The sequence below is a fragment of the Gymnogyps californianus genome, chromosome 1 (genome assembly GCF_018139145.2).
Source record: "Gymnogyps californianus isolate 813 chromosome 1, ASM1813914v2, whole genome shotgun sequence".
NCBI lineage: Eukaryota > Metazoa > Chordata > Aves > Accipitriformes > Cathartidae > Gymnogyps > Gymnogyps californianus.
The window spans coordinates 31,808,931-31,824,752 of record NC_059471.1 but is presented as its reverse complement, the minus strand read 5'-3'; the positions used below and the strand labels follow the sequence as shown (position 1 = coordinate 31,824,752).

General features: G+C 35.6%; 1 protein-coding gene across 1 annotated transcript in view; it reads right to left on the bottom strand.

Annotated features, from left to right (window-relative positions):
• ZC3H13 (zinc finger CCCH-type containing 13) overlaps positions 1 to 12,445 on the bottom strand; it is a 46,103-nt gene extending 33,658 nt beyond the window's left edge. Inside the window, exons 1-3 of the mRNA XM_050893756.1 lie at positions 12,329 to 12,445; positions 11,782 to 11,891; positions 6,214 to 6,325 (exon numbers count right to left, since the gene is read on the bottom strand). Coding sequence (XP_050749713.1) covers positions 6,214 to 6,325; positions 11,782 to 11,891; positions 12,329 to 12,445 — 339 coding nt within the window. The remainder of the gene's footprint in view (positions 1 to 6,213; positions 6,326 to 11,781; positions 11,892 to 12,328) is intronic.
• Positions 12,446 to 15,822: the final 3,377 nt, after the last annotated feature.

Below are 15,822 nucleotides of genomic sequence, written 5' to 3'. Positions count from 1 at the left end.
AACAGAGACCCTTGGCTGGCAGAAGGAAGGGGAAAAAAAGTCTAAAGCAACACACTGGAATCAAGTTCTGTTGATAGCTTTGTATTTGAACTTTCACTGGCCCCGAGTTATCAGACAAGTCTAACTACTGCAGTAGCACCCATTTTGCATGTGGCAGATGGTCCTCTGGACACCTAAGGAAGCCAAAGGCTATTTTTAAGGGAAAGAAGATAATTTCAAAAGGTAACTGAACCTGTGCTGCTCTGCTCCCCCTGCTAAATTCCAGTAGTAAAGCTGCATAGTTTCATCATTGCCTCTGCTGAATTGACATTCTCTAAATAATCTACCTGGGCTCAAGTGGAGTACAGGACAAAGTTTTTTCACTATTTGCAAAAAAAGAACATTCAAGCTTAGAAGTATTTCAGGTTAATTTATTAAGTAGGAAACCAGAAAGAGCAAATAATGAAAGTCTGTCCCATATCCCTTTTTTTCTCACCTCCCATAGTGCCTTCTTTTGCCTTTTGGGGATTCTTCAGTGTTGATATGTAGGAACCTTTGTTTTTATGCCAAGAAAAGGAGATGTCTGAGAATTTCACTAGCTATTCCTTATTGGGACTTAGATCTTGACTTAATTTAAATCCTTAACATCATCTCAGAAACACAGTAAGGAAAGAATATAACATTGTGGATAGTCACTCCCAAGTGAGCAAAATTCAACTATTCCTTTTTATTTACTAACAATGTTAAAATCTTATCTCTAGTTTAATGACGTAAACTATGACAGAACAAGTACTGCATTTATTTTACCTAGTGAACTAAACCAGATACTTCAACGCACAGTTATCTTCAAGCCTCTCATCTTGATGCATTCAGTATATCATATTCAAAGCCTTAGAAGGTTTGGAAAAAACTGACCAGTTGCTACATAACACGAAGGAACTTCACATTAAAGAACTAATTTGTGTCATGTTTAATTTAAAGCAGCTTGTAGAACAAGGAAAAAAAAGTTATTTTTTCTCCATTTCATGACAGGATCTCTAAAATGATGCACAAGATCCTAACCTATGAAGTCGTGTTGGTTGCTGACATCAACTGCAGACAAGTCTGCATCAACGAAGCCACCATCACAGCATCTACTAAAGGCATTTCAGTCTAAGAGCAAGAATTGTACTATGCTCCAAAGCAAGTTACTTTAAAAGAAAATTACAGATTTTCAGATCTCATCAGAGCAACTTTATCAACAAGCCTCTCCTGCAACCATTCTCTTTTTTCTTTGAGTATCTTAATTTTTCTAGACTGCCCTCCTTGAAGGCTGCATCTGTTCTATTGAACTGTGCACTTCTGCTATACACTCCAACTAATTCCGACAATATAAGCAAACAATAAACATAATTTCTTAACTACAAATACCAGTTTCTATTAATTCAACGCTATCTGTTACTAGCAAACTGAAATACGCATGTTAGGACATCCTCTATATACTGATTTCAAAAAACTTCTCAAAGCCAATTCCCCAAATAACTTGTCAGCAGAGAACGTGCAGGTAAGTCAGAATGCTTCAAGACCAATTTAATAACCCATGTTAAAAATACTACACAACCTGTATGTATCTCGCCTACATTTCCAAACTTACAACCAAACACAAGCATCTTGAAACAGTCTGTATTTTCTCCTTTCAGTGGAGAGAGTCAGTAGTGGCACAATCATACTTCTGCAGGAGAACTGAGAACAAAAACATCTATGAAAGGAATTTTATTGAATTACTAAATATAGGGGAAGGGAATAGACAATTTTTATGCAAGCATGCTATTTTACAAGTCAGGACAACTTGATCCGAGCCCGTTCATACACTAAATGACTTCAGTTTAGTTGTCAGCAAAAAAGATTCTGGTAACATTGCATCTTGAAAAACAAATCTCAGTTTAGAAATTGAGTATATTTTCCTGGGGCACGCAAATCAAGAATTTAAGTTATGATGGTTTAGAACACATATTTGAATTTTCTCATTAAAAAGTCTTCAACATATTCCTTTTATTGTACTTGTTCCACTTACAACACATTTAATTCCCTCATACTATGAGGAGTAAATATTGCCTTCGTATCTTTATAGACCTTCTTGTACTTAACACAGGTTTTTTGCATCTCTCCCTTAATCAGCCAAGAATAAAATAAGTCAAGCTCCTAAAGGCCAATAGCATGTCCTTCACTTGTACTTGAAGATGCTGTATCCACTTCAGCCACACTTGTAAACTATTTCTCTGCAGACTCTGAAAAAATGCCATTTACTAGATGAGAAACAATAAACTTTCATAATAATATAATTATTAACTAAAAAAAAAAAAAAAATTGTAGATTGTCCTAAGAGTAAACAACAACTTAGTAGACTTTGTCTATGTTGTTTTCAGGTATGTGCTCACAGTTAAACTATTTACACTTGTTGGATAGATGATTACAGTTTAATGTTGACGTTCGGGAGAAATGCTACTTAAGAAAGGAAAAGAAATACGACATTATGGCTGAATTCTGTGAGATTTTATTTCATTTAATGTCTACTTAAGTTGAAGTTCCACACCCCACAAGATATGATCAGCGCTCTACAGCACAAGACTTGATGTCTACTTGAATGAATTTTCCACTACAGCCAGAAGAGTTTGGCCAAGCACAAAAGGACTCATCCAGTCTGCAAAACATGCTTCTAGCCAAGAAGTGTTATTTTGCCAACACCGATGGAGAGAATATTTATAAGACTCTTACAACCTACAATTCTTACAAGGCAGAAGCTTCAGTTTCAGCCTTATCAGCACACGTACATGCAGCAGCAATATAAACTAATTCAAAAGCACAAATTCCTTTAAATCTAGAATAAGCTATCATATATTACAGCTAGAATCTTTTGGGCAAGCACAGTACTATTTTGCTCTAGGTATAATACCTTTATAGTGTAAACTACTATCACGCTACACAAACATACAAGAAAATGAAGCTGAAGTTTCCCTGAAATGAACAGGTATTGTTTCCATTTCAGAGATGGAAGACAATGCTGACTTCCATTTCCAGTGGAGATATTCAAAAGCCACAGTGACAAAAAGCACAGATATGAAACAAGTGATACACATTCCTTACAAAAACCTTTCCTAAATGTACATTAAGTTCTTCCCACTGTTTCTCCCAGATCACACACACCTCCCAGGAAATACTTTAGGTAATACTTCATATACTCCAATGTAACTGTCTTCTCATAATACGGAGAAAAATTCAACATAAAAATTTCCAACTAAATACAGTAATGGCAAGAACCTTATCTAATTATTTGTATAATAATTGATACACTAACATACAATGCTGAAATAATTCCAAACACAAATCTAAGAAACACAGAAACAACTGAGTTCAATGTAGTTTTCCACATAACGCAGCATATTGTCTCTGAAAATAACAGTACAAGACATGAAGAAATAATAAGAGATATATTCTATAAGCTGTCCATATAGGAAGTTTCTTCCTAAATACATACAGATTGTACTAGTTATCTTATGTCTCCAAAGAACAAGAGATCTCTTCTAAAAAGATTTTATTCTAGTTATACTGTCTCAACTTTTTGTGGAACCTATTCAGGTTTTTGACTGTATCTTCTGGCAATCAGGTAGAATTGTCATATATAACGTAAACAGCACTTCCTCTTGTCATTTTCAAATTTGCCACTCTTTCTACTGGGATAAAGTATGAATATGACGCATCTAATTTACATTCTCTCAACCATACATTATATGCATTCACCACATGTCTTTTCTTCTCTCCAGTCTCTTTCTCTCCTCCTTGCCCACTTCAAAAAGACCTTTGATTGTATTTTCTTGCAAACAGGTGATCACAACCAAACAGCATTTCAAATAAAACTGGACCATGAATTTCTACAGCATAATATTGATCATTTTCTATTCCATTTTTATATACCTGAGTGTTTGTTTCTGCAACTGTGACTGCACTTTGAACAGATGGTTTCATTGAGCTGTCCACAATAACTTCTTTTTCTACTGGATGGTTTCAGTTACTTTTAAAATATTCATTCACAATTTTTTGTTTTAAATACTTTCTTCATTGTGCATTACCTTGCACTTTCCAACACCAAGTTTCATCTGCCATTGTACTGCCAAAAACTATCTTTCCCCAACCCCTATGGCATTCCTCAGACTTCAGTAATCTCATCTACTGTTTTCACATCTTCTGCAAAGTTTGACATTTGGGATGTCCAAAATTTTTTCAACATTGTTAAAAAGTTATAGCTCTTTCGATGAAGCACCATAGTACCCTCTATAACTTCATCATTTGAAATTAATCTAAAATTTTCCCCTTAGCTGGCTTCTAAAACTGACAATACTATACCTGCTATTCTTTGACTACCTATATGCCTCAAAAGCCTTGTTTCAAAAGAAGCTATTTAAGGTTTCCCCTGTATCAGACAGTTCTCTCTTAGCCACTACTCTCCGTTAAAGTTTCAGGCTAGTGGACTGGTGAAGCACAAATTTTGTCTGCAGGAACACTGCTGCTCTTTCTTTTTTTTCTTCCTTTTTTTTAAAAACACAATTATGAAACTTTTTTGTGGTACAAGCTACTTCTTGTTATTTCAAAACAAAGTTAAGATTTCTTATCCAGCTCCTCTGTTATCCCAAAAGCTTTAATAAGAGATGGAAACGTCAGATATTAGATCTCCACCATAACAGTAGCTCTAACGACAGAGCAAGATTTTCGTTAGCAGTTCAGTCACTTCAGTCTTCTGTTCTTTTAGATATCCTGGTTCTTTGCAATGCAACTCTTGATGACTGTCCCTCTTCATCTATTTGTTCCAGAATATTTTCTTTGGATATCCCATATTTTGAAAGTTGCCTCCATGCAATTAATACAAAAGCTCAGTGGTTTCCTCAGCCTTCTGTTTTATGAGATTGAAGCAGAGTATTTTTTTTTCTCTGCAGTGTGCTTATCCTGTAAGTAATTCTTTGGTACTTTAACAGACCCACTAATTCTCTGATTCCTTTTGATTCCTGCTTCCAGTTCCCCTTTACTTGGGGTTTAGTTGTTTAAGAGTCTTTTATTATTACATTAATAGAACACTATAAAAAGCAGGGTTAACTAACCAAAAGTAAGAATTACATCAAAATTAGAGTTGTACCAGGAGAGAAGAAGTTACAGTAAATTTTTAATAACGGTTGGAAAAAACACTTTTCCCACCAACCATGTACTCAATAACTGAACAGTTTATTCAAACTATTAGAAAATAAAAGAAACACATTTAAGTAAAAGAGTAAAAAGATTGAAAGTTTACACAAATTAACAGCAACTGAAAACATGATTGGAAGGTAAGCCATTCTGTTAATTTAATGATAGCAGCTGCTGTTGATTTCTTTACACCTGACATAAAAATTCACTTTACACAGCAAGTAGGAACAGATCAAGAGGAAAAAAAAAGAATGCTGTTAATACCTGCAGAAGCAAACCTGATTTTTCACAAATAAAAACTTTTAATCATTATTCAGATGAAGATGGTCTTAAAAAACATGACACAGGAATACACTGGTGCTATTGTTACACAGGTGCAGGGTCACACTACCAACTCTGCCCTTACTTGTTTGTAACATCAGGAACAGATAACACAATTTAAAAATAAGTAACTTCTGATATTTGAGGGGTATAGGGTTGCAGAAAGATTAGAAAATGAGAACGATAATGAATGAATTTTTTGCAAAATCCAAAAGTGAGCAGTTGGGATGGCTGATGAGCATGCGAGGAGGAAGGCAAAATGAACCAGCACAACAGTAACTGCGTGGTGTCATCAAAAGCAAAATCGGGATGTACAACTGGAATCAGGATGCATGTAAACAATGGATATCAATAAGTGTCGGGGAAAAAATAGTGGATGATTGGAACAACGGTTAATACACTTTCTTGGTAATAATCAAAGAGTCTGCACTGTTATTAAATACCTGTTTATCAGTATTTATAACATATTTTAGTCACGGGATTTATAAATTCTTTGGGAACCAAGAGACCAGAAAGTGCTATAAAATTGCAAAATAATACAGTTGTTAAGACACTTCATAATAAAATATGCTACATGCTATGTACAAAATGATCAGTACATTAAAATATTTTAAATATTACAAGTCACCACGATCAGGTTTCTAGGACACACTGCCCAATTGCTACTGAGGGATTCTGGAGTTCTGCAAACTCCATTCTTACCCTAACAGGAGAGGACGATTCCTCTGTACTTCGTTTCTGTGGCTCTGCCTCAACGTCTTGACGTTTGTTCTTCATTCTTTCCCGAAGATCTCCAGTGGGTCTTTCTGGTGACCTGCATAATACAGAAACATAATACAACCAGCTCTATGGGACTATTTTTAAAGGAATACAATCTGTCTTTTAATTATTTTTTTAATTAGTATATACAGAAAGATCTAAACTTCCCACCCAGAAGCAAAGTGGATGAATAAAAAAATACTCCGTTCTAATGGGCTTAAGCATTCTAAAAAACCAACTCTTTCAGAACATCAAGGAAGACGTGACTCTAAGAAGAAAAATTACTTGTATGTATACATGGCATGACTCAGTTACTACTCTAGATCAGCTTCAGGTGATCCTATTCAGAACAAATCTTTTTCTGACCATCATGCAAATGTGTTTCACAATCATTCCTACCAAGTCTTTCAAGATATCTTCAGCCTTCTCCATATTCTAAGCTGCACTGATTTTAATATATATAATATGTATTCCATATATATATATAAAAAATACAATTAATGCAGAGTCAAACTACTGTAGACTAGCAATGACAGTCACACAGAAGCACAACTCTGAATACGGATGAAGTCTGCAAGTGGAGATACTGTGACCTAGGTGCCATCCTCCAATAACCTTGCTGAGACTGCCACACAAAAAAAACACTGTTGCAAGACCATGCACCAGAAATCCACTCTTGGAGGCCTCCTCCATTTTCCATCTTGCAGTAACATAATTATTTCATTATTTAATGACAAAATATTGGATGAACTCTACTAGTCATGCAACTTTAAGGTTTATTTTCTGTAAAAGGTATTACTGTGATGTGGGAAGGGAGGGGGAACATCCTACACTACCACAAGACACCTATATAGTTTTGTTACCTCGTAGTATAGATTCACAAGTTCATTTATCCCTTGTGGGTTGAGAGAGAACAACCGTTGCATTCAAACAATTTCCTAAGCAAAGGGGATGTAGGAGCTGCTTCAAATGATCTTTCAGTTCAAGAAAACAAATTTTCTCTTCATATAAATCTGGCTTGATATTGAGTTTGGCACTTCTGTGATGGCTGTTAGCCGTAATTACAGATTCTTCTGTGAAATGGTTGTATGAAACTACTGGATCTGTACCTATCAGTTTACACTAAAGAATCATAAAGAGATACTGATGGTGCCTTAGTTGATTAGAAGAGTTATATATAATATTTGAATAATGAAATTTGCATTTGTTTTGTTTTTCAGACTGAATTAGGGTTTCCATTTAGAAAGTGTTGTTTCTCCCACCCTTCCTCTGTCACATAATACACAAAGGGTAAACTGTCCTTCACAGTTTATGCATACAAAAATCTAAATTAATATGATTTAATTTTCAACCTGTGCATATTTGAAAACCAGTAATTGGTTTCCACTTCCTCTTTTGCAATGTTATCTATATTTAATTCTTTAAACTGCATCATGAGGTTAAGTGTCTTAGGATCTAAGAAGAAAAAGACCAGTGATTGCTCTCATTTTTAAACGCATTTAATTCTTCATGAAGTTGTAAATACAGGTCAATCTAGATCAGAGGAAAGGTACAAAACAGTAGTGTGCTGCTTCTTTCAGCGCTAAGAAGGATCAAATAATATCCAGCATACAAATATAAACAAGTTATCTTCTTTGCATGCATGATTAGATCATCTTTAAAGTGTCTGGCTTTAGCAAAGGTTATGATTCAAGATAACTTTTTCCCCCCTCCCCCCATCTTAGAAAGATAATTCCTTGCATTACCAAAACTCTCTGAAGCATTCCAGCCATTAGCTACCTCAACAAATAAACTGTCTTTCAGCATTAAAGTGGCAATTCAATGCCTTAATTTTTAATAATATTTCAGCTATGGCACAAAGGATTTGGATTTGTGAAACTGAAAATTAATTTAAAAGGCAAAAAGATTACAGATAGTGTGCTAGTAACATTGTTCCTCAAGAGGAGCAATTTCAGGAAAAACCCCAGTAGCTGAAGGAGAAAGCAAGAGAACTTAAACTGAATGCAGCTCATGTACTTTCTAGACACACATCTGATATTTTGATACTTTACTTTTTTTTTTTTTTTTAAGTTATATGCGGGAGTGAAAAAACATCCAAACCATTTCACCCTCAATTAATACCTTTTTCAGTATGGGAGGAAAGAAAAAGCTTATTTTGTTAAAACATTATTCAAATCTACTTAAAGATTGCAAAAGTTATCAAGAAATCACAGAAATGAAAAAAGCTATAGCTTCAGGGTTGGGGTTTGTTGGTGGTTTTTTGTTTGGTTTTGTTGGTTTGGGGTTGGTTTTTTTTCAGCTTTAGGAGAACACTGGAGTGAAGTCATTGTAACCATCCTACCCCTCCTTCCCAAAAAACCATCATAACCCCCCAAAAAAGTCTAATAAAATAAGACCAAAGATTTGTCAAATTTTACGGAATAATTACTCAGGAAGCTGTGACTGTTTTCAGATACTTTGGCTTAATGCACAGAAAAACAAGCTGGTCTACTAGCTGATTTTTCTTTCAGGTGTACCACAATTTTAATTTTTACACAATGGCTTCTTTTCTACATAACTTTCCCCCCACTCTCCCTCCAAAGGGGATCTTTGGTTACTCCAGGTAATGCACGCTGCTGAATTTCAAGATAACTACAATTTTACCTCTACAGTTTAAGATGATGTGGCTAGACTGCAACTGATAGAACCTTTCACACAAAAGGCTCCACAGCATTATCCCTGTACACTGAAAGAAGAAAACTACTCAACAAAAAATTTCTCTTTAATGACTTAATATTTTGTGCTGGGCTCATCTTTTAAATAAGGCCTAAAATGCAGAATTTCATAATTTCAAATTTTAAGCAGTGCAATTAAGTGATTTTAAACAGCATTACTGCCTGCAACAGTTCAGTTCCTCATATTCAGCGGCTTGGTTAGGAAATACACATTCATAACAGCGCCTCCATTTGCTTCTGTACCTCTTGCAGCGTCAGGAACAACTACCTAGCAACAGCCACACATTACAACACACCTATCTGCGAGTATCTGTGTGTATGCGTGTGTGTGCATGCACACGTGTGTGGATAAGCAGATGACAACTGTTAGCGTATAACGTGCATATTATAATTGAATGCTCATGAAACATGGTCCTGTTTTTCAGTTTCCCATAAAACAGTATTTGAACTTTGCAAAATCCGTACATTCTTACTTAATATTACTGCTGGTTTGGTTTGGTTTTTAAATCCAGTGTAATGATCCAGAATGAAGAGGATCAGACAGGCTAAGAGAGGGACACTACAATGGCATAGATCCTGACAATAGTATAAGAGAACCAGCAGGAAGCGGCCAAGCAACTAACCAACAATCTACGACGGCAGCAAGACAGCAAATTTCCTTGTGGGATAGCACGTTTACACACAGCTCCTTCCTTGTTAGCTTCTCCTTATTTCAGACGCCTGGAAGACTGGTAGGTCTATTACTGAATTCTTAATATCCTCATCAGGAAAGCTTTATATGTAAAAAAATGCTAGGTTTTATTTTTATAACAGCAAGATTAAAATTCATGCTGCGAGAGGCAGCATTAATGCTGAAATGGAGTTATAATGAAACTAGGTTTAAGAGTCTTTTTCACACTTTAGAGTCAAGTTTTCCTACTGTCTGGTGATGTTCTGAACTATGGGAGGCATTACGGTCAGATAAAACCATTAACAATGAGACTTATTTCAGACAGGTATGAAATTGAAGGGGCAAGACAAGAAAGGCAGCAAGACATGCTTTGTCCTCCCAAACTGCTTGTAAAGCAGACAAAAGATTTCACCAGCAGGCCTGACCGAACACGTGTAGACATGCCGCCATTATGTTGTCCCAGATACTTTAACAAGAGTACCGCTTGAACTGAACTGATGTGGAAGCAGCATTAGCTTGGCTTGCAAGAAGCCAACAAAATTGCATTCAAAATACCTGGATAACATTTGTAAAAATCTCTATAATGTTAAATGGCATGAAAATGCCGACATTTTATTATGTACGTAAAACAGCTTTTTCTGTGCCTGGCCAAGAGCTATCAGTAGAAACCTCTGAAGACAAGTATGCTTTTTTCATTTGTCTGTTTTGGTGTGGGTGCATGTGTGGGTGGGCAGGTAGGGGCTTCCTCCACCTTTTTATTTTTAAGAACATCTTTATTAAATGTTGAATTTATCACGCAAATAAGCAGCAAGATTTGTCCTTTGACTTTTTCATACAGTCCTAGTAAAAAAGAGTTAGCAATAAAAAGAAGTAAATCAACATTATTCTTAAATGTCAGTGGCGACAGTGATGCAGAAACACAGCTTTAATCATTAAAAGAAATGTCACTTTTCTTCAAATGACCAAGCAGAGATACACACTGAGTGTTCCAAACACTGAAAGCAAGGAGGAAGTGACATTCTAACAGTTTTAAAGTTTAATCTCTACTAGTAAATCACTCCTTTTTCCCATTTGGAACATTCAGTACAGAACAGAGTAAAATCTTTTACACACCAAAAGAAACATTAAATTCAGTTATATATTTTGTATCCCAGCTGCTACCCCCTTAGAAGCAATGGAAGATCAAACAAGCAAAGTCAAGATCATCCTGAGAGTATGCCACAGGAGTAGGAAAAAGAACCAGAAACAGAACCCTAACCTCATGCCAACTTTCCTGTTGTTGCTTTACACTTTGATGCTTCAGTGTGCCCATCCATAATCCAGAGGTAACATTGACATTACTATAGCATTACGAAGGACAGTTGTTTGTAAAATGTGAAGCCTTCATACAAAGAGGTATTACGCTAAAACTATACTATCTTTTTGTCCTTTATAGCAAGAATATTACAAACTTACGGCCACATTTAGTTTCAGTTAAGTAAGGTGCCACACAAAGGACAGTTGAAAAAAACATTTTTAAATTATAGTAACATATGAAGAGGCAGATAAAAAAAATATTCTCTTCTGAAAAATGAAGTAACTTTTTTGGATCTCCTCCTATGATACTGGATATTTGTTCTATATCTGACAGATAAAGTCACAAAACTATGTTCTGAAGAGAAGTATTTTCTCACAAAAGGAGAGAAAGGATAGACACTTTATTCATCAAACAATATAGCGAAGGCAGAAGGGCTGCAAGTATGTGAGTACTGCTGTAAGTAGTTGCAAAACAGCATTTTAGTAAAGGACAGAAAGGCATATCAGAAGCTGCAGTGACACTACGCAAAAAAAAAAAGTATTAAGGTACTTGAACTTCCCATTTCAAGTAATATAAGAAGTTAATCTGCATCCAGTGGACTCCATTCATTTTTTAAAGCTATATACACACAAAAATCCTGGGAAAACCCACTACAAGTTGTCAAATTAATTGTTTTGAGCAGCTTCACAATGCAATTGGTTATTGATAAAACATACCATTAGGCACACCACAGCATTTCACTTTTAAAAAAGAAAAAAAAACAGAAGACATAGTTGCAAAAGCTATTTTCCTACAGCATGTGAAGAATTCAAAGTGAGTTCTTGATTTACCTTCTATAACTGCTGCTATAGCCTTTACCTCGTGGTGAAGGGCCATGTACGAATCTACATGTGTTCCCATAGAGGCAGTTGCCAGTCTTCAGCCAGTTACGGCACTGTGTCTAAGAGACAGACATTACTGGGTGAATTTCACACTCATTTCTGGAAATACCATTGGTGTGAGTGTGGCAGAACAAACAAATGACTCCACATTAACTCCCATTTATCTGTAATTTCTGTCCACCAGTAATATAACTAATTAAAAAAAAATAATCAACAATGAGCATCAGGTCTGGCAGAGAAAAATTTAGGTTGGTGGAAATACTATTAATATGTACAGTACTACTGCTCTGCTCCAGAAGCTGGGACAACACACGTTATTTGAAAATTCTAGTATTAGTATGTTGAACATCCATGCGTTAAGGAGTTCTTTTCACCTTTACTAACATCAGTGACATCTGAGTATTTGGTACTTGTGAGCTACTCTTTCCCACCACCTATATCCTGGAAGAGAAGATGCTGGGGTGGGGAGGAAAAGAAGAACACTTTTACAACTCACCTCTGCAGTACTTCCAGTGCTGGGTCCAAGCCTTTCAAACACACTGGGTCTTCGGGATGTGCTATCGGATATGGTCTTGGTATTTTCCACTGTGACCTTCCTTCTAATTTTTGACATTTTGTACTACTTCAACCAAAAAAAAAAGCAAAACTGTAAAATCCTTCAGTTTGGGGCTATTGACACTGAACTCACATGAATAAAATAGTATGATATACGTTGTAAGCGTTGCTGCAGAGGTGATGAAGAAAGAAAAAGAAGTCATAAATGAGTGAAATGTATCTAATAACAAGGAATGCCTCTGATTTGAACTAGTTAGCTGAACACAAGTAATGATAATTTTTCATTTTATTTTATGACCTGCTTTGGATTCTTCAGCTTCCTTTTGAGAAAGATCATATGACATGTCATTTGTTTAGGTAGCAAACACCACACAGAACAGATGCTTTCCTTTGTCATGTACTTTTTCTGCATGAACTCAAGAGACTTCAAGTGAAAAGAACCTTTAATGTTACTTCACCAACCTCTCAGAAACAGGTTCTGACCACTAAAAATGGCTCCCATGTGCAGAAACAAATCTCCAAAAATGAGAGCTCCATTTTTTTCCCTCTTTTGTTGTGTGTGACAACCTACTGAAAACCACCTTGATATCATCCACAGTCTGTGTTTGTTACTGGTTTGTATCCTACAACTATTTGGAACCACCTGAGCTTAGAAAAAAAAACAAAAACAAAAAAACCCTACAGCAGTGATACACCTCTTAAGCTTCTTGAGAAGTAACTCCTTTTCATTAAGAAAAACAGATTTTTAAAGCAAATACAGGATAAGTTTGATAAATAATAAGTCACAATTTATCTTACCTGAGAAAGGAAGGAGTTATTGAGTACAGAAAGAAAAACATATTAAAAAAGGGGGGGGGGGGGGGGGAAGAGGGAGAGATATATATTTAGCACTAGAGACAGGTGGTAGAAACAGGGCAAAATGAGCTCCAAAAACTATTGTCCATTCTTTAAATGATACTTGATCTACACAGAAATAAAATAAATTTGGGAAAATCTGCCAGTTGCTGGACGATTTATATACAGCTTAAAAAAACCACCTCTTTGTTGTATTGCAAAGTGCCATCGTTCTAGAGCTCATTAGTCAGTATGACATGATTAGCCAAACACTAATCTCCTACCCTTCTGCCACCTCTTCTGCTCCTATCCACGTGTCACTGTGTTTAGAACACACACACACTTAAGCTAATTTCTCATACACAAACAGGCTACAAATGACAAAAAACTCATCCATACAGTCAGAATAATACAAATTTAAACTAACACCCACCAGATTGGATTAATACAAATTTTCACTGATCTGATCAGCAATATGTTCCCATAGCATTCAGATTGTAAGGTTCCATTCTATAGCAAAAAAATTTATAATGTATAAATGTGGACAAATGTACATAAAACGTAATACTGCTGTAACTTATATTTTACACTTGATACTTTGATAATACCTGGTTTTCTCCCTCGTACCTTGGTGAAACTTCATTACCTGAATCCTATGGTTACTTCAATCACAAGACCTCCCTAGTCTGACACCTCTGCACTTTCTACAAACAAAACTCCGTGCTGAAGCTCTTGTTAAGCACCTTAGCTCCTCTATAAACAACAGAAGAAAGCAAGCTTACACTATGTACTTGAGAGATTTCTCAGCTCAGCTCTAGTGACTACTTCTCCAAGCCTTTGTTTATCTGAAGAATTTTGTCTCCTAAGTAAGCTTCAGATAACCAAGACGTTAACCAAGATGCTCAGAGAGGGTAGAAGTTAACCATGTGGTGTATACCAGACATTAAAAACAATGGTTAACATCAATTAGTGGAAGCAGACAGTGAAACAGCAGGATTTGCCAGTAGTAGGAAATTATTTGGGTTAGTAAAACTGTGGAGAATACAGATTTCCAGAAAGATCTAATTGAGTTAGAAAATTGAGTAATACAACAGCAGATGAAATGTAAATAAATATAATGTAATGCACACAAGGAGAAATGATTTTATCTGAATACTTGATGAGTTCAAATTAGTCCAGTCGTCTGAGAAAAATAATTAGGAGTCATTGTGGACAGCTCAATGTGCAGCAGTAGTTATAAAGTCTGACAGGATAAACCATTAAAGTTAGAAAGCAAAACAATACCACATATCACCTAGCTGAGCACCCTTCCATTTCAGGATTGTTTCCCACTGCATTTCAGAAAAAAACCCCACTGAATTTGTAAGATTTCATGCAGCTACACCCTTTAACAGAGGATACAAAAATCGACTGACATATGCAAAAGCATTTTTAATAAGACAATCATATACCAAATACTGAATTTGGTTTAAATATTTACAGTAAAAAGAGCCGTATCTGAAATAAAAAGGGTTAGAAGAACGGCACTGGCAATGGCATAGGGAGAGGGTTCAACACATGAAGGACAGATAAAATGAGTGCATCTAATACATAAGTACAGTACACACTAACATGATAGCAGTACACAAATACAAAAAAACCCCCCCTACATTCATTTTGCCTCCTAATTTGAATGTCCTTTTATTTTCAAAGAAACAGAGGCAAAACATCTTCTTTTAAATGTTGCTTTTTACCCAGCAAATAGTACCTCTTGGAATTAACTTCTATAGGAAGTTATGATGATGACTAGGCTTAAAAGGATAGTTATAAACATGGAGAGGATGAAGCGGGTAACATCATCATAACTGAACAGATAATTTGATTCCAACTACCTACTTCCCGATATTTTGGCTGATAATTTCCTATAATGAAATTAAGAGAACACCATCCAACCCTGAATCTTCTAAGGTTTGTAAAACCCCTTATTTTAAATAAAACAAAAACTTGGAATGTGAAACGAAAAACCGTACTATTTCAAGTAGCATTCTGTCAATTCTATCCTTACATTCTGCCCCATATCCGCTGATTTGCAATTAAGAACAGATACTTTACTAACAGAAGAGATATTTAATGAAAAATTATTCTAAGCAAACAAAAACAGCATGCTGTGACTGTACAGCATATTACTTTCTGTATGCACATATCATGAGGGTCTCCTCCTGCAACCAGAACTGCATGAGATTTCACTGTTAAGTGAATATAGCTGTTATACAGGCTGTGGGGTTAGAGTCCAGACACACTATTCAGAGGCAAACTGAGGAATTTTCACTATGTCGAACATTACTTTTGAGAGACTGTATCTGAAAATGCAGTCAGTTCCATTTTCATTCTTCAAAGACCAATCAAGTTGGAAAAATAAAGAGACTATTAAAACAATATTGCAGTTGAAATCTCAGATGCATAACGGCAGTTTTATATTACCGACAAGCTTCCTTGCTTATAAACAAGTACTGTGAGGTGAAAAAATTTAAGTGTTTCCTTTCCAAATTTTTCAGACTGCACATTAATGGATAATCAAGAACAATTTAAATGGAACATCCCATAAAAAAATCCCATAACTTA